This window comes from Mastomys coucha, unplaced genomic scaffold, assembly GCF_008632895.1.
Source record: "Mastomys coucha isolate ucsf_1 unplaced genomic scaffold, UCSF_Mcou_1 pScaffold12, whole genome shotgun sequence".
In the NCBI taxonomy this organism is placed as follows: Eukaryota; Metazoa; Chordata; class Mammalia; order Rodentia; family Muridae; genus Mastomys; species Mastomys coucha.
Genome location: NW_022196894.1, coordinates 64,056,050 through 64,082,044, shown reverse-complemented (window position 1 = coordinate 64,082,044; position 25,995 = coordinate 64,056,050). Strand labels below are relative to the sequence as shown.

Below are 25,995 nucleotides of genomic sequence, written 5' to 3'. Positions count from 1 at the left end.
AAAAATGCCAGCCATCTTCCAAGACTACTATACCCTCCTGGCATCCCAAAGATATAATCATTATATCTTAGAAAATACATGTGATCTAACTTATGAATAATTTACTGCAAAATATTAGTGTCTACACTGGAATTTAAGTCATGTGCTGACATTGAGCCTCCAAGAAAGGATGCTCATTTAAGAGATTACTAAAAAAACAAAGCTCCTTTCTAACATTCCTGAACTCCAGCAAAGACCTTCTGGAACTGCTGCTTTTGTTGTTCCTGGCTCTAAATTACCTATCCAGTTCACAGCTCCTGCTTATCAATTACATACAGAAAGTGACCTAGAGTTGAATTGATGAATTTCAAAGATGACTTCAATCCTGATAGTGTCTTCTAAAACGAGCTATACAGTTCTTAGTGGTTCTCTAGAGTCCTACGTCTCACTAGTTATTTAAATGTTACTCTTTTCACTTTAGCAAGAAATCAAACCTGTGTGATATTTTTTGACAGTCTGACATTACTTATAGCTCATTTTTTTTTGTTCTCAAAGGATTTTCACATGTCTAAAAATATTAGATAAACTATCATAAAACACAATGGTACTGAAAATATAACAGTAGCTAAATTATTATAGAAACTAAAATGAAACATAAAATGAGTTTATTAGCAGATTGCTTACATAAATGTTTTCACATTTACCAGTGGCAAATCACCACCAGCTTTTGTGGATGCTTTTTTTTGTTGGTGGACGTATTTTTGCTACTAAGTCAGAGGAGCTAGTATCAGTTAATTAACATGTGCTTAAAGCAATTGAGTTTTAGATTTTAATATTTCTTGGCCAAGAGGCAAAATGAATTTCCAAGTTCTCACTTTGAAACAAATTATTATACTGAATGCATCCAAACTTGATTTCCAAACCAAAATTCATGTAGCTGGTACTTGTAGCACTCATATTATTAATACAATTCATTCTGTAACAATTTCAAATAATATTTTATATTCTAGCTAGCACCCCACCCCATGCTTTTTTATTTCTTTCCTATTCATGCAGGTGCCTCTTCTTTATAAATCTTTTTCCTGAATTTATTAGTTTTTGTTTTGTTCAGTATTCCAGAGTTTCAGTAAGGCCATCTGTGTGATCCAGAATTTGGAATAACCATCAGAGTCTAGTAGACTCACTATTCCTTGATCTCACTAGGAATCTGTTAGTGGCCAATAGAGCAACTGCGAGCGGCAAAGCCACATGAGTCCCTTCTCTCTCTATAGCTGACTGTTAGTAGTGTCCAACTGGTGCTTGGTGACAATTGTGACAGCTTTTGTGAGCTCATAATTGCTATGGAGAGACCATGTTTAGAATATGGCATTTCTCAACCCTCTTCCCCACCTTCTAGCTCTAACATAAATTTAGTCCCCTATTCTGCAAGTTTCCACAAGCTTTAAGGGGCTAAAGTTAGTGTCTTAAACAGGACTGAACCCCAAATCATTCCATTGTTTCAGCATCATGTACAGCCAAGGGTCTTTGCATTCACCTCTATTCTCTACAAGAAACCAAAAATAAAAATTAAAAAAAAAAATTGAAAAAAAATGTATTGACCTTCCACTGGTCAAGATAAGTGGAAAGCAAGAATTCAAAATAAATACATAAAGAGCATTTTCCCATTAGTCCTGGAACTTATTTCTCTGACATGATATTTTAAGATCCGTTTTAGAGTTTAGTTGCAGCAGTAAGTATATCTTGCTCAAGAGAGCCTTTAATCTCGGGTGCTAATTAATGCTAGGACCATTCACTTATGGCTAGGAAAAAATTCATATTTTTTCATAGGATTTTATTGGCTCCATTGTAGTAGTCAAATCTGATGGGTGTTTTAAACTCTATTTCTTATAGAATGGGGATGTATGGAGCATTGCTAATGTGCTTTTTCTGGGGAATTTATCTTTACAATCTTTTCAAGTACATCAGAGAAAGTAGTTTTCTTTTTGACATCGTGTAATGTGATACTTGGTCTCCCTTGGTGTTTGTATTTTGCTCGGATAATGTTTGATGTTGGTTTAAAATGAAAACTTTCTCTTGAACAATAGAAAATGTAAAGGGTATTTGATTACTTAACTTTAACATAAAGACAAAGCAAGTCTTAATATTTCTGATTTCAGATTTTAAGCTTTATATTATTAAATGAGCCACACAGCTATTTTTTTCCCAAAGGTCTGTTAGCAATTAACAACTATAGGAAGGAACAGAGTCATTTTCTTCAGTTATGTAGCCGCTAATAAGTTGCTCATGCTCAAGTAAATAACCTTTCACCTACTCATAGGCAAGAAAATCTAATTAAACTTAGTGAATCACACAGTATAAAACAAAAGAAGGACTTACTGGGAAATAAAAGGGTTTCATGGGGAGAGGAAGAAGAATGAGAGGAAAGAATTGTGGTGAATGAGAACAGTATTTATTTTATGCATATATGAAATTTTCAAAAACATTTAAAATGAGAATCGGTTATTCCAAAAGCAAAGTGTTCAGCTTTAGAAAATGTGACACCTAGAACTTCTGTTAAACAGTAATCATATCCATCGACATCTCCAGAATCCTGATGTTTAAGCTCTGTCACTAAAGCCAAGACTCAGTCCCTTTGTACATTCTGCTTCTGCAGAGCAACAGAGAACATATTCAGTTTGCTTTTAGGATATCCAACAGGGTTTGTATTGTTAGAAACATTTAGACTACATAGTAATATTCATCAATAAAGTGTATCAATATATGATGTTCATACTGAATCCTGCTGATCTGTTTATTACTAGATGTAAGGTTCAAACAGAAGAGGATGTCTCATATCATACATATTTCTGACCCAGGAGCTCCATAATGTAGGGAAGACAACACTCTCCACATGGAGAGGCTATGTGAGACCTGCCTTGTTCCCAGTGTGACCTATTAGCTTTGCAGTAGATGAAAAGAGACTGGGATGGATGGAGGTCTACGTCAGGCTTCAGGAAAATGAAATATCTTCACAAAAGGTATCTCATTTTCATGTCTGTCTGGATGTTGTCAAAACCACAAAAAGGAGGAAAGCAAATGAATCAGAACAGTCCAGACAGAAATGCTTGGGGTGTGTTTAAAACACTGCTGAGACAAGACTACTTTCCTAGGAACTTTCCTCAAGATTTTCTTTCTGCAACTTCAGTGTTGATGATCAGAATGCAGATAGAGAGGCAGGTAGCAGACTACTGTAAGCCAAGAAAAGATGACTATGGAGATATCGTTTGGAAACTGCTATTTTATGGATTAAAATGAATGTTCAAAAGACCATGTGAGTCTTTGCTTTGTTTCTTAGATATTATATCTCAGCATATAAAATGCATTTATTTTGGGTTCACACTTTCTAATATGACTCTTCTTGGTGGTTCTTTCCAATGTTTATTCTTAGACAGTCTTGCTTTCTGAATATACAGAGACTGCTATAATCAATAGTCTAAAGGCATGTTCACAACATGTGATACCCTTTTGTACACTTGCTTCTTAATCTTCAAACAGTTGTCTCTGAACCATCAGAGAACCTTCAGGCTCCACAATGACTTCTATGAAGTATGGCTCACTTAAAAATATAATGTTTAAAATCTGAAACCAGAATGGGAAGGTAATTGTTGAGACAAGGTAATAGAAACTCAAAAGAAAGAATATGAAAGAAAATGGCATGTAGAAAAAGTAATTAAACCACACAATGGAAAGAAAACTTATATTGGCTTTATAACTTCGCACATTATCACTTACTTGAAAAACAAATACAAAGTGTTAAAGAGGACACAATTAATATTGGTTTGTGATCTGCGAGAATTAGGAGTTGAGTTCAAGTTCTCAACCCCCATGTAAAAAGGGAGGCATTATATATAGTCTGTAACTCAGGTGTGGATGGGGTAGAGACCAGTGGATCAAGGGAGATTGCTGTCCAGGCAGTATAGTCTACATAGCAAGTTTTCAGGAGAGTGAGAAATTCTGTTTAAGACTATAACATTCAAAGTGACAGAGGAAAACACCAAGTGTCCTATTCTGAGCCCAGTAAACTTGTGCACTAACACATTCATATGTGTATAACATATCCCTCAGAGGAGGGGAGAGGGGGGAGAGGAGGAAAAGAACAATTGAAATACAATTCACATTTTCAAATCCTCTTTGTTTGGAGAAGGTAATCATCTAATAAGGAAAAGTTGTGTCTGGCTAATCTAACTGGCTAGATCTGTTCCTATTGTGACCCGAGTTAATCCTATAAATCAATACATACAATCATTAAAATCCATAATTATAACACTCTCTGTTTTATTTGAATGAGTCTCAGTAAAATTTTGCTATGTGCAATTACTTTCAAATTTTATTACAAATTAATTTTAAATTAGTAATACTTTATAAGGAAATCAACAAGATGAGGCAGATGTGTGAATTTTTAAAATGCAGCTGTTGTTCAATTACAATTATTAACAATGCTTAGAAAAAAATTTCAAATGTTGTGTAATATAATTATAAAGGTTGTCGAGCAGTCTACATGGTCTTACTTTGTTACTACTCAGAGCTAGGAATCAGTAACCATTGGACAAAGACTGACAGGGTAGAAAATAAAATCTGAAAGTAGATGACATTCATGTAAAAATCCTCAAGATAATAAAAACTAAAAGTGCCTCATAAATTTTTAATGACACTAAATAGCCATAAACACATCTGTATACATCTGTATTATACTGATAAAACTTGACTGAGAGGTGGTCATTTCATTTTTTCTTATATTTTAACTGAAATTGTATTAGCTTTAAATGCAAAAATATTTTAAATGCTTCAATAGAAGCAGAAATGATATTCATGAGATTCATTTATGAAAATTAATTCACTTGCCATGGTATCCTAAATTTTATAATTAGGAGACAGTGTTATACCACTTCACACTGTTAGATATCTTTTATTCCTCACACATATCTAGGAGTCATAAGACTTTGGTGTGCGTGTGTGTGTGTGTGTGTGTGTGTGTGTGTGTGTGTGTGTGTGTTAAAAATCATGAGTTTGTCATGGGAGCACAAAATAAACACTTAACTTTTCAAAACAAAATACGTAACAACTATGTACCTCTATCACTCACTAACCAGTCTTTCTCCAGAAATAAGTAAAATTCAAAGTATAACACACATAGCATATCAAATCTGTTACTTTTTTACATGTAAAATAGTTTCAGAAAATGGAAAAGTAGAGAAATCTGTTGCTTGTTACTAAAATATTTTACATATTTTTAAAATTTAATTGTTGAATATATAGTAACAAGTTATACTGCCTAAGAATATTTGGAAACATCAGAGTCTGAGGAACTAGAAATCCTTAAAACTAGAAGACTATCAAAACTTCCCGGCAGTACTGGCTTTCAGCTTCTTGTCTCATGAATTAAAAGAATGAAATTCACAGACCACAACAACACAGCGGTTGCATTTTAGAGAATACTTATGACAGACTCACAGGTAGGAGGTTAAGAGAGGTGAAAAACCAGACCAATTGAGTTACTAAGGCCTGAAGGTCTGCCATGAGGTGGGTCATGGTAGGGAGGAAAGCATCAGAGAATGTAAAAGACCAGTGCCCAGTATCAGAGAGAGAGAGAGAGAGAGAGAGAGAGAGAGAGAGAGAGAGAGAGAGAGAGGTGGGAAGGAGTGAGGGAGGGAGGGAGGAAGGGACGGAGGGAGGGGAAGAGAGAGAAGAGAGGGAAGGGAAGAGGGAGAGTCTGAGATAGAGACACAGAGACATCACACACACACACACACACACACACACACACACACACACACACACACAGAGTCTGATGAGAAAGAAGAAAATCTATTTTATTCTGAACAGACACAGAATGGTGGCCAAACACAACATAACTAAGAAGGACTCGTAGGGAGTATGATTGGGAGCAGACACTCTCAGCAAGAATAATTTTATTCTCACTTGCATCTGTAGCATGTCTTAAGATGAACCTGCTTTTGGTGAGATTTCGTCTTTGCCAGATGACGAAGCATCCCAATTGGATTAACCCTTCAGGGAGAAGGCAGTGACATTTTCCCACCAGACCTAAATGTCACCCTTTTGGCCAGGAAGCTACAAATTTTCCTTAACAAGTTCTCTATGTTACTGTAACTTACACATCTTTAGTGACAAACTTGATTCCCGAAATCATTGTTTACTGGATGGCTGGAAGAAAGGAAAGGGGATAACATTTGAAATGTAAATAAAAATATCCAATAAGAAAATTGAAAAAAAGAAAGGAAAACAAAGAATGTGAGAACACAAGGTATGTTGTCCTTTCAGCTGTACATAAAATCTTGCTATAATGGCATATTAGCTTTAGCTTATTGTATGACTAACTTTTTCAAACCTAAAACATTATGGATTAAGTGAATATATCAATAAGCTTTCTTTTAACACAAAACAATTGTAAAGGGACCATTTTACAATATAAAACTTTATATAAAACTAAGATTAAAAACCAAAAATGAATTAACATCTTGAGCAAAACACCTTCATTTATGTTGAAATGAGTTCTTAAAACCAAGGGAAGAAATTTTCTCCATGTAAATTTCAAGGTAAATACAATGTTGAATATTTTCAACATTTAAATATTTCTTTTCTATTTAAAGGTGGGTTTTTTTACTGTTAAATATTTTTTAGGATTTAAATTTTTTTTCCTGTGTTGTTTGAGTGAAAATTAGAGTGGACACACATTCCACACTCTAAGTCATAAACTAATAGTAATGAACATACTCTTTGCAAGTGTGCTTACAGCTAAGAGAATTTACATAAAGTTTTAGAGAAATGTAAATATAAGCTGGAGGAGAGACTGCCTCTGTAAATTGATGCTTTGTGGGTTGAGGACAGGAAAACATGGACCTGATTATAACCTAGGTAAATTTGAAAGCAGATCTAAAATGCTGCATAGCAACTACCCTTTCATTTTTAATTCTCTACTTGTCTTAATAATTAATTTTTGGAGTTGTATTTTGTTATCAATCTAAAATACTATGTCTCAAATTATGAACGCATCCATAAACATATTTTTTATGAACAACATACAAAGTATTCTTCTAGTGTTATTCTTACCTACTGTGGTTTTAAAATTCTACAGTAAATTCAGATTGGCTCTTAAAATCTGACACCATTCAGTTACTTGTGAGTAGAGGGTGATGGGCTGTGGAAAATGTCACAAGTTTTCTACAACTTGTATTTTCAGATGTGAAGTACCTGAAAGAGGAGGATGCTAACCGAAAGACCTTCACCGTTAGCAGCACGCTGGATTTCCGAGTGGACCGTAGTGACGATGGAGTGGCGGTCATCTGCAGAGTAGACCATGAGTCCCTCAATGCCACCCCTCAGGTAGCCATGCAGGTGCTAGAAATACACTGTAAGTAAATACAGCCCCCAAACCCTTCTATCTACAATTTGTTTTTTTTTTTTAAATCTGTATTTAAGTCAGTTTTTAACTTACATAAAGTTACAGCAAATGTGCCCAAAACTTACTGTCTTTAGTCTCAATTACATTCAATGGGAATAGTGCCTTATTGGAGTGTGAGTCCTAATAGTGAAGGAAGATAGAAGACATCTCAGAGTTTAATTACGGTTGGAGCTATAGTGTGATGGACACATGAGCAGGAGAGGGTTGGGGAGAACAGTAGAGTTACATCAAAATAACTTAGGCATTTGCAACTTCTTTTCCTTGATTTTAGCCTTCTACCTGATATATTTTAGTCTCTTTGAATGCAAGGGCACCTCCACTGTATCCATAATTATCATTTACATTTTCAGGCACAATGCTAACTGAGTGGTGCTCACATATGAGGGGCAGTGATCAAGTGTTAGGAGCATTATCCCACACAGCTTGATGTGAAATCAGTGTCCCTAGTTACAATTGCATAGGGAACTGTGAAGTTCAGAGGGGATAAGTCAATTGCTAGTAAATGGTGCCTTGATAATCTCCTACTTACAAAAGTCATAGCGCTGCATACTTACTAAACTGAAGCTAAGTCAATTGAAGTATAGAAGCCAAGATAAAATGGGTGTAGTGAAAAAGATTAAAAAAAAAAAATCTTTTCTGAGTTGTGTGACTTGATTCTTATAATAAAATTAATTTTTTGGTTGCTTTTTTGGAATGGAATTAAACTTGATCTAGGAATAGTGGGGGAGATGTAATTACATTAAACCTCAAAATGCTGAACCTTGAATTCCACTGTACTAATACACATCATTGCATTCTGCTTTTATTTATTGGTCAGTAATGCCTTGGTCATTTTATACAGCAGCCCTGGTTTAAGGTCCTGGACATACAAAGAAATACCAAAAGAACAAAACCAGAGAAAACCTACTTGTCTCCAATTTTCATGACCACCACAACCTCACATCAACACTACTATAAAAACACTTAACTTACAAAAACTCTTGTAGATGTCAGTGAAATAAAGGAATCATAGGTAATCTCTGCAAACAGCATAACAATAAGGGGCCATTACTATGCAAGAAAAGTAAGCCCAGCGAGATGCTGGAAAGATGAGGATAATGGTAAAAGCAGTTTTGATGAGCTTACCCACATACAGTGCTGAGCAATGGATGACACGAAGCCCTGGATTAGGAGCACACCTGTGATATTTACTTCGAGAAAAGTCAAGGCAATCAGAAAGACCATAGTAGAACGCACTGCTGTAGAGTAAAGAGCATTAGGGATAAACTACCAGAGACGGATCTGAAACTATTGCAATTTCTAAGCACTTTGCATTTTATTAGATTAATTTTACTAGATTTCCCCCATGCTTTTCTTTAAGCAGATTCTGACACATGGGTATATATGACCATATGAATATTATTTCTAGTTTCAGCATTTACATATAAATGCTTTTTATGTAGATTACTGAAAGTGCTTAGACTGATTATAAACTAAAGAACCAATTCCCATGCTGATTTGATTATAAACTAGACAGTTAATTCCTATGAGCTGGAGACAATTTGTCAAGTTTGTGTCATTTAAAATATTTCAAATGGTCTTCCTTCTTCTTGAGTTCCTTGTGGTTTGTGGGTTGTTCTTCCTGTATTCCAAACTTCTGGGCTAATAACCACTTATCAGACAGTGCATACCGTGTTTGTTCTTTTGTGATTGTGTTACCTCACTCAGGATGATATTCTCCAGATCCATCCATTTCCCTAAGAATTTCATAAATTTATTGTTTTTAATAGCTGAGTATCTCCATTGTGTAGATGTACCACAATTTCTGTATCCACTCCTCTGTTGAGGGACATCTGGGTTGTTTACCAGGGTCTCAACCACCAACCAAGGACTGCACATGGAGGGGTCTGATTGTTCTGGCAGCATGTGTATAGTAGAGGATTGCAATTTGATCATCAATAGGAGGAGAGGAGCTTGGCCCAGTGAAAGTTCTGTGTCCCAGTGTAGGGGAATGCCAGGGCCAATAAGTAGGAGAGGGTGGGGTAGCAGGCATGGGGAGGGGGAAGGCAACAGGGGGTTGTTTTTGTTGTTTTTGTTTGTTTCTTTGTTTTTTGGAGGGAAAACTAGGAATGGAGAAATTTACATGTAAATAAAGAAAATATCTAATAAAAAATTATTTCAAATGGATGACAATGACCATCCCATTATATTACTTATTTGGTCACAAATCTTTAAGTTATAGGAAGTAGAGCCAATTGCCCCTATTTAGAAGACCAATATTGCCATTGCAATAGTTGAAACTTTTAAATATATATGTTCTATGTGAGGTAATAGTATTTGGAATGATATATGTCATTTACTTAACTATAATTCCAGCATACAATGAACAAAATTAATAGGAAGTGAGTCATAATAATTGTTGAGAAAAATCCATAAGGGCAAAGTTTTTCAGATAGTGAAGTATTTTGACTTAATTTATTTAGATTTATGTGTTTATGGAAGAGATGATTCAACAGAGGCGCTGTTGAGTTTTGTTATGAATAGGGAGGATGTTTTGAATGAAATTGGATGTATAGGTCTGAGTATTCGCCTCAATGGATGTTTGCTGCTTAAGCATGAAGATGTGATCTGGATTCCGCAACATCCACATGAAAGGCAAGGATAACAACACACATCTTCTGTGAGTGCTGAGAAAGCAAAGGCAGGCAGCTACTGTGTGACTGCTGTATAGCTAAGAAAGATTAATTGGAAAGCTTCGGACTCAATGAGAGACCATGTATCAAAAAACAAGATGAAGTGTGAGAGTCATGCAGAAATCTACCTCTAGCCTGCCCAGGGCATGTACAGATGAGAATGCCTTCAAACACAGAGACACAAACACATGCATACACACATGCACTCAAATAATAAACTAAGACACAGAGGAACACATTACTTGAATGAAAAACAAAGGCAGGCTTTGGCTATTTATTTGGAAGAAGGTTCAGGATTTGATGTTGTCAAGAACAGAATTATGTCAGGGATGGGAATTTCAGTAACTTGACTTTGAAAAATAGAAATTTTACAGCACAAGTAAATTTGTTACTATAAGACATACTAACCAGGCTAACTTCTCTTATGTCATTTCTGTTTTTCATTGACCTTGCTTTGAGCATGTCCATCCAAAACAACAACTTTGCTGCCCTCACTATAAGAATGCTTATTAGAGTTGTAAATATTTTAGCTTAGCTGTTAGCTTCAAACATTTACTGCCAAGCTCGTTTTTACTTCCTTCAAAATTCAGGTTACCCTAGCCACTTATTGTTCTTTTTCATATTTTCCGTACTAGTATGCATTGTTTTGCAAAATTTCTTGGATTGTAGTAACTGAATTCCTTTAGAAAAATTTTCATGAAAGTGTTCATACTCATACTGACTGATGAATTAAAAACACCATCTCATTCTATTGTGGATTAATATATAAGTGTCCAGAAGCAGAAACTATCAGTTTAAACTATTTTTCTTATAAACTAATATACCATCATTCAAATATATGGTGTAACTAAAAACTGACAATAATACTCAATGTTCCTTTAAAAATACAGAACTTTCCCCAGAGATAAAGTAAGTTCAGTGATCAGAGAGAGCTATAATCAGTTTTAAAATTAGAGCAAAGATATCAGCTAATGTAGTCTTCATAAACTCCAAAGGACAATGCCAAAATGTCTATATTTTTCACATAGAAACTCAAGATACTCATCCCACACAGGTATGCATGTATAGTGAATATGATGTATTGAGTTGCTATGTTTTCAAATTATGGAAGATAGAAAATAGTTTTGGCAAAGTGGAGGAATAGTGTGGCTAGTAAATTTAGGATATTCCAATGCTATACTAATATTCTCATTATCAGTGCCCACAGGAATGGTCCAAATAGAGAAATGCTTAAAAGAGCTGTCAGTGTTTTCTATAGTGCATGAAAAGAGAATATATGTATTTTTAAAATAATGTACATAATAATAACTGTACCAGACAAAAAAGTATCCTGTTACCAGATTTGTAGGAAATTGGAGAGCACACACACACACACACACACACACACACACACACACACACTCAAACATAATGAAAAAAACATAGTAAAATAATTTATTAAGAGGAGCTTTAACATTGTATCCTCATGATATACAATTTAAAAGCAATTATTCTTATGAACTATATCAGAGCAATATTTAGGTTTTAGGAAGTATTAATCATTAATTTAAATACTGCCATTTTGATGAAAGGTACTTTTTTTTTTACATGGAATTTAGGAATGGAAAGAACAGATGTTTAATTCCTGTCAACCATAAACGCTTTCAAATTTTACATATCAGGTAAGAGAGTACTTCTCATCTAAAGAGCGTAAAAGCCACCACTCTTATTTATCTTTCTATCTTCCCACATATCCTTTTGAAACAAACCTTTTTATTATTCTGATTTAATTCTTAGGAAAACAGATTGTGTGAGTCAGATTTTATACAATAGTCAGTAAGAATAATGTATGTGCACCAACAAAAAACTCTGTACAGTACACAGAACAGAAGAAAAACAACCATTTTCTGTGTATGACATTGCATTTTCATAATTATATCAAAGTATAACTCTTATTGAAAACAAAAAACAAGGAAAAATAGTAAATGTCAGAGTAATGTTATTTTTGTGACAACCCTGTAACATTCTAGAGTAAGATGAAAATTAGAGTCTAAAATTGTAAAATATCAGCATGTTTCAAAATACATTATATACTTTCCAAACCAAGTCACACATAATATTGTTGATTCTTAAAATTCATTTTATACTTGTATTGGAGTATAATGTTTCACCTATAAAATTATTAATTGTTACAAAATATATATCATTAATGTTTAAGCAGTAGATAACATTTAAAACTGCTCATGAAGTGGATGTTCCATTTGGGCTCAAATATTTATCCAAGTTGTAGTGGAAGGTGGTAAGTAAAGAAAGGGAAGAGAACAGAAGAGGAGAAGGAAAGGGAGGGAAGGGAGGAGAAGAGGAGAGGAGAGGGGAGGGGAGGAGAAGAGAGGAGAGGAGAGGGGAGGGTAGGAGAGGAGAGGAGAAGAGGAGAGGGGAGGGGAGGGGAGGGGAGGGGAGGGGAAGGGGAAGGGACAGGAGGGGAGGACTTGGGAGATGAGGGATTGGGGGAAGGAAGAGCTTTAGAAGAGAAGGGAAGGCAAGAGGGAGCTTCAGGTTTGCTTAATGATAGCACTATTTTTAAATGAGAACTGTTAAGTTAGTTATGAATGAAAATGTATGCACAAAATCCATTTAAAATAGGACAAAACACATTACTGCTTTTAAATGAAATATCTCTGTAATGAATTTATGGCCAATTTCTATTCCTTTCCTATACATTTGGATACTTGTATTTCTAACTAGTTAGCTGGACAATGATTAATAAAGATATTGCATTTCCCTCTTACTATCTTACACTGTAAAACGTACCATAGCGTTTCTATGGTGATTCTGTTGTTGTTAAATCTCAGAAAAATTACCTTGGGCTGGAGAAACAAAACTCAATATTATAATTTTTTTCCTACGTTCATCAACCATGTAACACACTTCAGCATTTATTCTCATGAATTGATTAAAAATACAGTTCCTATTATTATAGAAGAGATTCAAAATTTGCATGCTTGGGAGTTACCTACTCTGTGGTTTATGTACTCTGTTTCTCGTGGGTACATACAGAACAAAATATTACCAAATGCAAACAGAGAGTATGTTTTCATTCAATATGCTTTTCAATTGATTCTTCTCTTTAAGACTAAACATCCACAGCCTGGAGAGCAGAGTAATTAAGAGAAGGTGATGTACATGCAGAAGACCTGAGCTAGAATCCATGTACCCCCACCAGTTCGTTCTAAGCTTCCTGTAACTCCAGGGATCCAGTGCCCTTTACTGCCTCTGTGATGACCCACTCACATTCATAGAGACGTATGCATAAAAACAAAGCAAATGTAAATAATATTGATGGAAATTCAATGTTATGAGTCCATCATGCACAAATCCATGTGCTCTGAACCCTAAATTTATTTCAAATCCTCTCCTATGAATATTAACAACTGTGTTTCCATAATTTTTCCACTAACCTTAGAAAATATGGTTGTTTCAGACTTTATAGGCTTATAAGAGAGGCAGGTCTATGGGCTGTATATATTTAAGAACAGTGTATCTCATTCAGTTGACATCTCTTTTGAGGAGTACTGGGCATCTAAGTATCATATGAACAAAGACAACTAATGCAAGACCTCTATTCAGAAGCCTACCAGGTTTCTATTTTCTAGGAAGTTACATCTATGTTATTTTACCTGAAGTGTTACAGATATATTTTTCTGATTAGATTATTTAGTGATTATTCCATATAATTGATAGATATATTCTGCATACTCCTTTTATATAAAATTATTTAAAGTGATTAAATTATCAAGTCTTTTACTCCTTCTAAATGTGATAATTCAATTATCACTATATCTTATTAATTGATCATAACTAATTTCATTTTATGAAGTCAATCTATATATCCATCCAATTACCTGTAAAAATGATGCTCCAACATATAACAAGGACACATGCTCTACTATGTTCATAGCAGCCTTATTTATAATAGTCAGAAGCTGAAAAGAACCCAGATGTCCCTCAACAGAAGAATGGATACAGAAAATGTGGTATATTTACACAATGGAGTACTACTCAGCTATTTAAAACAATGACTTAATGAAATTCTTTAACAAATGGATATAATTAGAAAATATCATCCTCAGTGAGGTAACAAAAATTTATAAATTCCAAAAATGAGAATTGTTATTTAAAAGTAAAATGTTGTCTTTGAAAATGGTTTATTCTAATACAAGCTTATTAAAAAGGATTTGGATTTACTTCTTGTGCTTGAGGTAGAACCCAGAGACTTCATATGAGAAGAAAGTACTTCACAAAAGCACTTTCCCACCGACTTAAGGCAAGGGTTTATTGAGAAATACAAAACAGATGCCTTCATCACAGAATGGCCCAAAATGGGTTATTCAAAATGTTTTAAATTATTTTAAGTATGGAAATTAATTGCATAAAGAAGAAAAAATATTAGCAAAAGTATAAAATGCATACATATTATAGAAGATACAAAAAGTAATATATTTTTAAATTAATTTAAACATTTTAATATGTAACTGCAATCATAAGTTTAAAGTGACCAGGAATCTTTGGTGGTTTACCTCTGCATTTCTGTCATCTGTATTCCTCCTTGCTACTTCTGTTTTGTGTGTAACCATGCAAGGGTTCTGAATCTTGAGCTTAGAGTATAAAAACCAAAACAACAAAGCAAACAAGTGCAAAGATAGTGGAGTCAGATACATATAATGTTTTAAAATGGTATAGGTGTATAAAGATGTCTTTAAACTCCTTTAAAAAAATATTCTAAACAAATCAGGATCAAGGAACCCTAATGACCGATGTCACTGTTGCTCCATCACTTTCATGATGACAGGGTGCTTTATTTTATCCTCAAATCATAGTCGCCAAGCAGACATTGGTATGACTGCTCAGCAGTTGAGATATGGATCTTGTAACAAGAAGACACACTTAAAATTTATTTTACATTAAATTTAAGTAGCCACATATGTATTCGGCAGCACTGCTCTTGATGATGTCATCTTACTTTCGTCTTCTAATTCCATTAGATCTTTTAATCATGGTAGGGAACATAATTGATGAGTTAATGGTGCAGTAATTCCTAGGATGCTGAAGCAGCAGCATTTCATAAAATAAAGAAAGCATAGCAAAAGCATAAATCTGTAACACGTAATATGCTTTAAAAGGGTTCAATGATTCTATAGTGTAAGTGCAAGGTAGTATGGCTTAAATCTATTTTTAAAATTAAAATTTGCTTTGTTGTTTGGTAAGACCTTTCAGGAAAAACATGAATCATAAAACAGTATTTTTGAAAAATAGTATTTTGATAGATGTACTTACAATCGTATGCTGCAGCATTTATAATCATAAAACATGAATTATAAGGAAGAAAATGTTAATGTACTCATTGTCCTCTCCTATGGCTTCCCTTTGTTCTCCTTCAGATCTTCCTCTTGACTCAGCCTCACGATAAAAACGTATTGCTCCTAAAGTTTCCTTAATCTATTCCATTTTGCCCATATCCAAGCATGACATCCTGAATATTTGTTCTGAGCCTACTGCTCGCTTAAAAAGTAAGATGATTTCTTAGTATATCTTTCAGAATTCCCAAATTCCCCAACCTGACATATGGTGCTTTGAATATGTATCCTCCTAGAACATTATTTTGCACTGTTCTCTTTCTCAGAAATTGTGCTGTCAATAATTCCCAGTTGCCTCAATCAAATCTAGTCTCTCTTTTAAGTTTCATATGGTGCCTCACAGCAGTCTTTAACTTCAGTTTCAGAGGTTCCAATGCCCTCTTTTGGCTCCCAGACTCCTGTTTCACACACATGTGTTGCATACACATTCATACATGCAAAACACACAAGACATAACATAAAAATAAACCATTTTATTTAATTGTCAGGAAAAGAACTCTTCTAGTCAATGAGAAAAGGGAGTGCAGATTAAAAGTCTTCTTGCATCTGTCAACAAAAATAATGACATGAATGGCATCAGGAAGTAAAGAATGAGACATACAGAGCAGCTGTGCACACAAGTCATCAACATCAACAGACAGGCTTTAGAACATGAAAATCACAAAGGGCCAAAGCACACCTTAAATTGTGTTCTAACTGAGCTAGGGGGGTAATGAGTTGATATCATAGAAGAGTAAATAACCCAGAACAAAGACAAAGCATCCCTGGAAATGTCAATCCCTAGGGTAATCTAAGAGAAAAGAAGAAATACAAATGTATTAAAGCCTTTGGTTTGATCAGGTGAGATAGATGCTGCATTGATTGTGGTACTTTTGAGATTTACTCCTTCTAAGTCTTTGTTTCACAACAATACACAGTGAGAACTACAGAACTTTCCTTGCACGCTATTGTAGTTGTGGATTTCATATATTGGACCCAGTGTTTTCCACTTAAATGAATCTCCAGCATTCCGTTTGTGCTTTCCAAAAGATTCCAGAGAACAATTGTATACGGGATATATACAATGGAGTACAAACATCAAAGATAATTATGTACCAAATATTTGATCAGTGCTTACTTTTATTAAAAGATAGTTTAATAAGAAACCTTGATTTTTAAAACAGAGTAGTATTCTCAAATCGTAAGTAAAAAAAAAAAAGAACATTCCCAAAACTTGTTAATTTACCAAGAAGTCATTTAAAAGAGTTCCAGAAACTACATTCACCCTGATGATACAACTATTCATAAGAAAAAAAATGTTCTCTGATATTATTCGCATGGTTTCTAAAAGCCACAATATGCATCCTGTAGCATCATTTCTAAAAGCTAGGGCTAAAATTGAAAAGTGAAAGAAAGACATTACAAAGCATGACAATATTATGTTACATTGTTATAATTTACTTAAAATAACTGATAAAAATACTAAAACTATGTCCTCTAAGTTTTAGGAACCATGTAGATGATTTTTATAAGAGTTCATAATCTGTAAATAATCAGAGGAAATATTGTTGTCAACAAATAACATTATCAAAATATGTTATTTTAATGAAACACCTGAACACTATGGATAACCTTGAACAATGTAATTGAGTCTGGCTCTACAATATAGATTGTCTTTGTTCATTCAATATATTATATAATATGGATTAACATGTTAAGAGTTTCCTCTCATGGCTTGTCCAACATCCTTAACTGAAAAAATGTTACCAGTACATAAATTCGAATTCTTATTTTTTTTTAACTATAGAAAGAACAAAGTAGGTCTGGCCTTTCATGAGAGAAGACACACCTAACCCTTGAGAGACTTGAGGACCCAGGGAATTAGGAGGCCTGGCGGGATGGGGTGTGAGAGGAGAGAGGACATCCTCTCAGGGCAGGAGAAGGAGAAATGTGATGAGGAACTGTTGGAGGGCAGGCTGGGAGGGAATTAACAACTGGACTGTCAAAAATAAATTATTAAGGATAATAATAATAAAGGAATTCATAGGTAAAATATTTGATTCAAATGGTCCACTTGTTATCCTGCAAAACTCAGTCATGGACAGATGTTGCTGAACCACTAACATTGAATGGTTCAAGGGTTGTGCTTTGAAGTTATCTGTTATGTGGCTTCACAGTAGTTTTGTAACAGCTCCTCTGTAAAAACTTTCTTATAAATACAGAAAATCCATTCCACTGGATCAATGTTTTCACCTTGACTTTTATCCAATATATCAGAGAGTATCCTTACTTCACAAATTAATCCAACTTTATGAATTTTTATTTTAAGATGTCTTTTTCATGATTCTGTTTTAACCATGCTATTATATTATAATCTTAATGAAGGAACCCCAGAATTTTTCAAATAAAAGAAAAATCTATAAGGGAAAATCCTTTCCCATATATTCACACACCTTATATTATACCCAAAGGAATAGTGCTTTTCTAAATAAATATGTATTACATTCTTAATAGAACAGTAATCTCAGAATACTGATACCCTTCCACTTGGTTCAAGACACAATACTGAACCAAACTCTTAATTGAATTGACAAATATCCTATAGATATGTTATACTTTGCACATTACTCCTTGTGACTCTGAGAAAGATCTAAATGAAAAAAAAAGTATTGACAGCCAGCATGGTTCTTACAAACATCCAGCAGAGATCAATTGGGTAAGCTGAGGTACTCAGTAAGAGTCCTGGTTCACGGTATGATTGTGAACCATCTGGAGAACCAGGATGTCTGAAGTGTAAGTGGAAAAAGAGATTCACTTTAGAGAATTGTTTCTGAAATTGTCAAAGGTAATGAGTCCAAGATTACACAGAGTGAGCCAGCAATGTACAGACTTCAGAGTCATGGACATGTTTGTCTTTAGCCTAGGTATAATGATCTTAGAACCAAATGTTTCTCATTTTCTCTACTTCAAAGTCTTTAGGCTTAGGATTTATGAAAAACAATGTCTACTCTAGTTCCAAGGTAGTCATAGTATACTATAGCCAAATATCTACAATATTTCTCCTACTCAGGATAGCCAGTAAGCAGAGGTGGGTGGTAAGGGACTGAGTCCTGGTACACAAAAGCATGCCCCAACTACATAACTTCTTTCCAATATATCTATCCTTCTGATGTTTCTGTCATGTCGCAAAGTTACCACAGGTTTTTGTCCAAGCTTTAAATAGATGGCATTTGAAGTGCATTCTAGATGAAAATCTTAGCAAATCAAAAATAAAAGAAAACTCAGACTCTTCTAATGCGTAGCAGAGAATTATACCTTTATACTCTTTAGGAATACAACTGAATGGGACCCATCCACATTTGGAGATCAATCTGCTTTATTCAGTCTTCCAAAGTAAATGTTAATATAATACTAAGTCTAGAATACTCTTACACCAAATTTGATAGACAACTTAGAGTACAACAAATTAAATATATTTCCTAGAAATAAACTTTTCTGCATATTGCTTTCCATTTTTTCCACTAGAAATGAAATTGGTTTTATAAAGATGATGAAATCTTTTACATAGGCTGAAGGTGAAGAGACAGTAAGCTTGCATTTGATTAGAATAACCCTGGGTCATACCTATGACACTGCATAGTTATCTACATTTCCCCAATTGTTGAATAAATTATAGCATAACACTAGTCAACAAATTATTCCATAAACATCTTCTTCTTTAAAAAATAATAAATTATGTTTTAATTTCTTACATTATTTAAGAAGTACAATGAAGTAGTTATATTTTTTCTAATTTATGATTTCTTCAGAAACATTTTGTAATATAATAATTTACCGTGATGCATATGGGCAGCCTATTTGTAACCAGAATATTACCTTTATGACATATATTGTGTGTCTGATCATAGGAATTGAATTCAGGGCCTTGTATGTGTTAGGCAATTGTTCAGATGCTGGCATGCATCCCCAACCCTGCAATGACTGTTCCTCAAGCAAGACTATATCCAGGACCACTCTTGTCTATGCTGAGATTATAAGCATCTATCTTTCCCAAATCCTCTCCTATACGTTTTATTGTTTTATATGTATTTTCTTGTTTACAGGATTAAGAAAACAGGTATTTGAAACAGAAATAATTTCAGCATATAAGATCATCTCCAAGATTATTGGTTTAGATTAGAGAAATTTTAGTACTGTGTTTTAAGGAAAACAACTAACTTACATATTGCAGAATTGATTGATGCTGCCTGACCTTGTTTCCAAGAGAGGGCATTAAGAGGACGCCATTCTTCTATTAAGTCTAAGTGGGAGGGGGAAAATGAGGTCAGAGCTATTGTGTTTAAAGTGCACAGTACCCTTCTGAACAGGAGAGCCAAATTGAAAGCTGACCGATACTGTATATGACATGGACATTGCATGTTGCTTTGGGTTTTTTTCTGTTTCTTTTTTCTTTTTCTTTTTCTTACTTTCTTTTTTTTTTGGAATAAAAATATTCTGTATAAAAAAAGAGTTAATGAGCTGGTCACATAATTCTATACAGGCTATAAAGAAATTACTCCCTCTACTCTTTAAACATTCTTTTTCATTTCTGCTATGAAATATGTGCTTTCCTCTTGATTAAGGGATATCATTTACCATGTGATTTTTAAACCTAGGTGCCCTGGTTTTGTTTGTTTTCTTTTAGCCTAGTTCCACAAGTGTTGATTTTATTAAAAGTGAAACGATTATGATTTTTGACAATTATATCATTGCATATGAAACCAGATATTACCTTCCAGGTCTAGTATAAGTAGCTATTTAATGTGTTTTGTCCACTGTACTTGAAGGAAAGGAGCATGTGCTCTGAGCTGCAGGGCTGCCTCTTCAAAAGGGTTCTGCATAATGCCTCTGAGACCATAGTTTATCTTGAGTTCATTGGGGGTTCCTTATTGTAAGTCCCTGGTAGTCCTGTGACAATGAAAGTGTTGTTATTCAAATGCACATAAATGCATTCAGTCCACAATAATAGTATTCATAGCTATCTATAAATAGTTGAAGAAACAATTGTGTGAAATACTTGATATTCATCTGAACCACTTTTTTTTTTTGCAATGTCACATTTAAATTCAGATTTCAGAGGTACTCCTACAATATTCAGATATTTTTGTTAAATTGCACAGGTGGGAAAGTAGCAGTTTTCCATATATATGGAACACAAAAGATTCTGAACAGGTGATTCAGTTATAAAATGTATCCTTCCATGTGATTAATGATTTTTCTATTTTTTTTCTAGATACACCTTCAGTTAAGATTATACCATCAACTCCTTTTCCACAAGAAGGACAAGCTTTAACTTTGACCTGTGAATCTAAAGGAAAACCACTGTAAGTGATTGAATGAATGATAAACATTTCACTCTTACAAAGATCAATCTTTAATGGCAGGGTGTAACTGTAGACATCTACATTTTTAACACTCTCTTGTCAAACAAGAGAGCAGGCTCTTTTGTATTTACCCCTTTCTTGTTCAAATTTCCATAAAATGAATGTGTATAAATTTTGAGTGTAAATACAAGGTACACAATCAAATGACCTGATTTTGGGCACAGTGATGTCTGAAATGCATAGAAATGAAGGCAAGTTTGCTCAAATGGAATACATTAGTCTGCTGGATATCTTATGCCATGCCATCTCTCCCATCGTCCAATGGTAGCAACATTTTATTTATAGAAATAATGAATTGTGGAAGTTATGGGACTGTTATTCTAGGAAGCATGCATCACTTCTCTTAGAAATGATTCAGCAAGTCAGCATCAATGAATCTCTGAGATTCAATTCTGTAGAAATAAACTTGCACACAATATCCATTCTTGCATTAAGATGATTCCACAGTGCAATAATCTCTTATTTTATTGAAAAACACAAAGTCTTAGTAAGTTTAACAAATTAAAAATTCCCTCTTTCTCAGAAGATACTGACTAATCTTTCCCAAAGGATGCTGATGAATGACAGCATACAAACAGAAAAAGGAAATAAGAAAGTTTCTTTATGTCACAGGAGGGGAAATTTAATCTCAGAAATGTGAGTTATTTTTCTTTTCTTATTCACAAAGGTTTTAGATTGGTGAGGCAGGATTTGTTCACACTTCAGCCCTGTCCAAAGCTTAGCAACTTCTGCCTACTCTTTGCCACTTCAGCAGCTGAATCTAAATTGCCACTCTGTTAGCCAGATTTACTCTGTAAATTCAAGAATGAGGCTCATGGTGATTTCATCACTGGAGTCAAAGCCCCAGTTGTTCAGAAAAAGGAATGAGCCAGGTCTAGGAGAGACAGACAGTTGTCATTCTAGGGAGGCTGGTTTGTCTATTTTCATTTATATAATGCTCACCAAAATAATACTTAACTGAAATATGCAGTAAGAGTTTATGCCCATATATTTTTAAAGTATCATGATCCATGTGGTATTTTTGAATTCTAGTTCATAGATCAGTAATGTATCAAAACAGTCATGCTTGGCATTTATCCTTGTGGGTCCCAGTATTATATAGTATGCTGGTATCATTTTACAAAGACATTTTAATTTATTCTCATTTTACAAAAGATGTTTTAATTTATTCTCTTATATGATAGACCTATTACCAGGGCTTCTAATTTGTTTTCTTTCCCTATAAACCCTCACAATAGTAACAGTAAAGTTAGAGTCAACATCCTTGATGCCTTCTTTTCTTTAGAATGCTGCTTTCTTTGTTCTTCCCAATTTGTCTCAACATCTGTCCACTCCACCCCATTTCAAAGTATCATTTCCAATACATGATGACATTAACCTCTTTAAAGAAGATTAAGTTTGTAGATCTCTGTCATTTAAACCATATCCACAATAGTGTTAGATGAGACAGGCAGGATAATAAAACAAGGGAAGACTGGAAAGAATCTGTTTGATTCCTTTCGAAAGAAATCTTCAAGTTTGTAAAGAGAGTGGTCTTTTGTAGAGCATGGAGAAGAGATGAAGAATTGATGAACTTTCATCAGGAAGTTCATCACTGGGGAATGAACAGAATCATTCATGGGAAGCCCACACACTTCAAAAGACAAAACATAAAAAGAGGGAAAGAAATGATAAGTAAATTTTAAAACAATTTCAAAATACAGGATAAATTAAAGCATAGGGAGGTTGACCATGTTTTTAAAACAGATTCAAAAGAGTGGGAGCCAAAATGAGGAGTGTGGTACCACGGGCACCCACTAGGCACTTGGAAATTGTGCCATTTATTCTCGTAATCACCAGCTAAGTTCCACTCCATTACTTTGCAGCTATTGCACCTGATTCCCCACTTTGTTATTTTGGCATTACTGAGAGGCAACACTATTGGTTTCGCATTCAATTGTTTCCCAAGACAGTTAATTCCTATTATCTTTCCTATTTACCTGATCCAGGTCTAATGAGCAAATGGGGATCAGAAATGCATACCAAATAATACAATTTATTTTCATGTTATATGCAACTGGAACAACACTCTTAATTCATGCTCAGATCTTCATTATTTCTTTTAAATGTATGTTTGACCAACATATGATTTCCTAAAGAATGAGCAATTCGTCATTATTACTTGCATTGTTTATGTTAAAATCACACCACTATCTTTTCTATAAATCATAAAACTGCAGTGTGGCTCAAGTTGCAGCGAGACTCATGTTTGTAGCCTGCTGGCCAGAATGCTAATGTTGTTTTCCTTGTTCTAAATGTGAGGGCCCCAGTGGCTGTTTATGAACAATCACGCCTTATTTGCCTGCTTTGGACAGGAGCCTTTTGCCATTTTCCTGTAGAACAGCTGCATAACTTGGGCCAGGACCAAATTGTTCCACTTGACATTACTATAGAGGCATTCTATTCTTTCCTTAAAAGAGAGATTACCGTACATGTCTATTGTTTTAATTTTTGTGTATGACGAGGACCAAGCTAATGCCAGCCACTTTTCTTTCAAGTCCCCAGAGATTCAGCAAGCCTCTTTTGTCTTTGGCTGAATTCCCAGACAGCTTTTAGGCTTCACATTTTCCATTTATAAAAGTGGAAGAAGAAATATACCCTTTATATTACATTAAAGTCATGACCTTAAAAGATGCAGGGTGGCCCCTGCATGCTGTGACAAATGAATCAGCATTCATTTTAGCCCAATGTATAGTACATTGTGAATTTACGTTAATGGAAAAAAAATGAGACAATTTTTCTAGTGGAAAAAAATGAGCATTTGGCATTTATTCTATCAGAAGAAAATAATTAAAGGATCTGATGAATTTTCCTGTGTATATAGCACAATGTTTGAGTTGTAGTTACTATTTTACCTTCTAGTAATTATAATTTTTCTTCTTTTCTTGGCAGAAATCTAGTATGCATAATTGCACAGAGATGAACATCCTATTATGTGTAAAAGAAAGATTTTAATCGTTAGAAAGACAGATCACATACCACCAAGCAACTAGTGAGGTGTTGGAAAGGAACAATTATATATACATTGTGGATATGACCCAAAATTAATGAATAAATCTCATACATACATATAAATGCATTTCCCAGGGAAATAGAATTGTTTCTTCAAAGACAAAAATGTGAAGGCAAACCAGCTCTAACCTAGTCAGTTTCTTCAGCCTAATGTGGCCTCCCCTTATATAGCACAAACGGGTACGTCATTTGCCAATTGTTCCACAATCCAATTAGTGAGAAGAAATTGCAAAACAAACCAGGAGATAATGAAGGCAAGTTATCACCACAGTGAAATATTGATCACCAACATAGGAAAGATATGATATTGATGTAACTGTATCAGTCTATTATCTTGGCGATTTCAAATCATTCCATCTAATGCATAAAAGATGTTATTAAGCTTATTAACCCACATTTATATTTCTCTCGCAAATCAGAAATCCTTTTAATGAACCACCATATCAATAGTGTTCTGGTCAGATGTCTCTGGTACAATGTTCTGAGTCTTGGTGGTGATCGGCCCTGGACTTGGGTATCCACGTCCTTAGTTGTCTTGAGCCAGATTCTTAGCCACTCAGTTTAACTTGCTCTTTTAAACTTTGATTTTAGAACAATTTTAGATTCACAGGTAAATGAGCAGATAGCATAGAAAATTCATATATGCTTCTGTTCTCCCACTATCTATGGCTCACATCAGGGTTTAATTGAGCCTTGCTGGCCAGCCATTATACAGAGGAGTCTTTCATTTTATGCAGGTTCATTTTTTTGGTAGTCATCTTATATTTCTAAAATTATGTAGTTTGTATTTGATAAACAATTTATGTAAGGATTATTTATCACATACATATGTATTTTGGTATATATGTATATATGTATATACATGTGTATGTGTATATGTGTATATATCTATGAATATAGAAACATACATATGTAATGCCTGCCACCAAATAACATCTTAATACATAATTACCACGAGAACTATAGAGTGCCTTTTGGTGAAGGGATTAACTAAAACGTAGCAAAGCCTCTTATTCAAAAGTCTTAAACATATTTAGTACTGAATTGTTAGTAAGCTTCCAAGTAAGTCCAGAAACTGAGTTATGATAGTAGATGCTCCCAAGTTTCTCAAACGTAAGAGTTTGACCAGAATAAACAAATTCCAGGACAATGGTTTATAATTTTAAAAAACATATAGTAGAAAAATTAATCAACATGGAGACAAATGAGTCAATAATGAAGTCAAATAAAACCTGTTAGGGCACCCACAATTACTAGGGTTAAAATAATAATAACAGCAATAATAATAGTGTTAATAATAAAATTTAAAATAATGAGAAATGGGTGACTGGCAAATTCAAATCTGCAGAAGTGGCTCCTTCACACATACCTGAGAAGTTGTGTAGAAAATATTTTAGAAATCTTGAAAGAATTGGGAAGAGAAAATAAATAATCCTGATTATATGAGTGCAGAAGTGGCTGCCCTTTTAGGAACTGTTACTAGCATTAAAGGAACAGTTATCAGTTAACAAGTTTTCATGGCAACAAATGGAAAAGAAATCAGAGAGTTTTACAAAACCCAAACTTACATAATGGCATGTCCAGTGTGTCTTTAAAAACACAAGGTCTGTGTTAGATGAAGTGTTGTTTTATCAGTCCTTTGCAAACATTTTTTTTTAAATTTTGTTTTGAATTCATTAATTTAAAGACATTAGAATTATATGCACTGTGTGCTTGAGAGTGTGAGTGTGCATGGTTAGTGTGAGTGTATGTGTTTGTATGTGTCTATGAGTATGAATGTGTGTGAGAGTGTTTGTGTGTGTGGAGGGGGGTGTGTATGAGTTTGTGTGAACATAGGAGCTGCTGCTATGGAGTCCAGAGGCTTTGGATTTCCCTAGCCCTGCCATTAAATGTAGCTGTCAGCTACTGGATGCTGGTGCCAGAAGCTGAAGCCCAGTTCTCTGCAAGAGCAGGACCTGATCCTAACTGTTAAGACATCCATCGAACTGAGTACAGGGTCCCCAGTGAAGGAGTTAGAGAAAGGACCAATGGAGCTGAGG

General features: G+C 34.4%; 1 protein-coding gene across 4 annotated transcripts in view; it reads left to right on the top strand.

The window, feature by feature from the left end:
* Cadm2 (cell adhesion molecule 2) overlaps window positions 1-25,995 on the top strand; it is a 941,141-nt gene that overhangs the window by 803,636 nt on the left and 111,510 nt on the right. For all 4 annotated transcript variants that reach the window (XM_031364231.1, XM_031364230.1, XM_031364233.1 and 1 more), the window contains 2 exons: window positions 7,217-7,387; window positions 20,755-20,845. In XM_031364231.1, coding sequence (XP_031220091.1) covers window positions 7,217-7,387; window positions 20,755-20,845 — 262 coding nt within the window. The remainder of the gene's footprint in view (window positions 1-7,216; window positions 7,388-20,754; window positions 20,846-25,995) is intronic.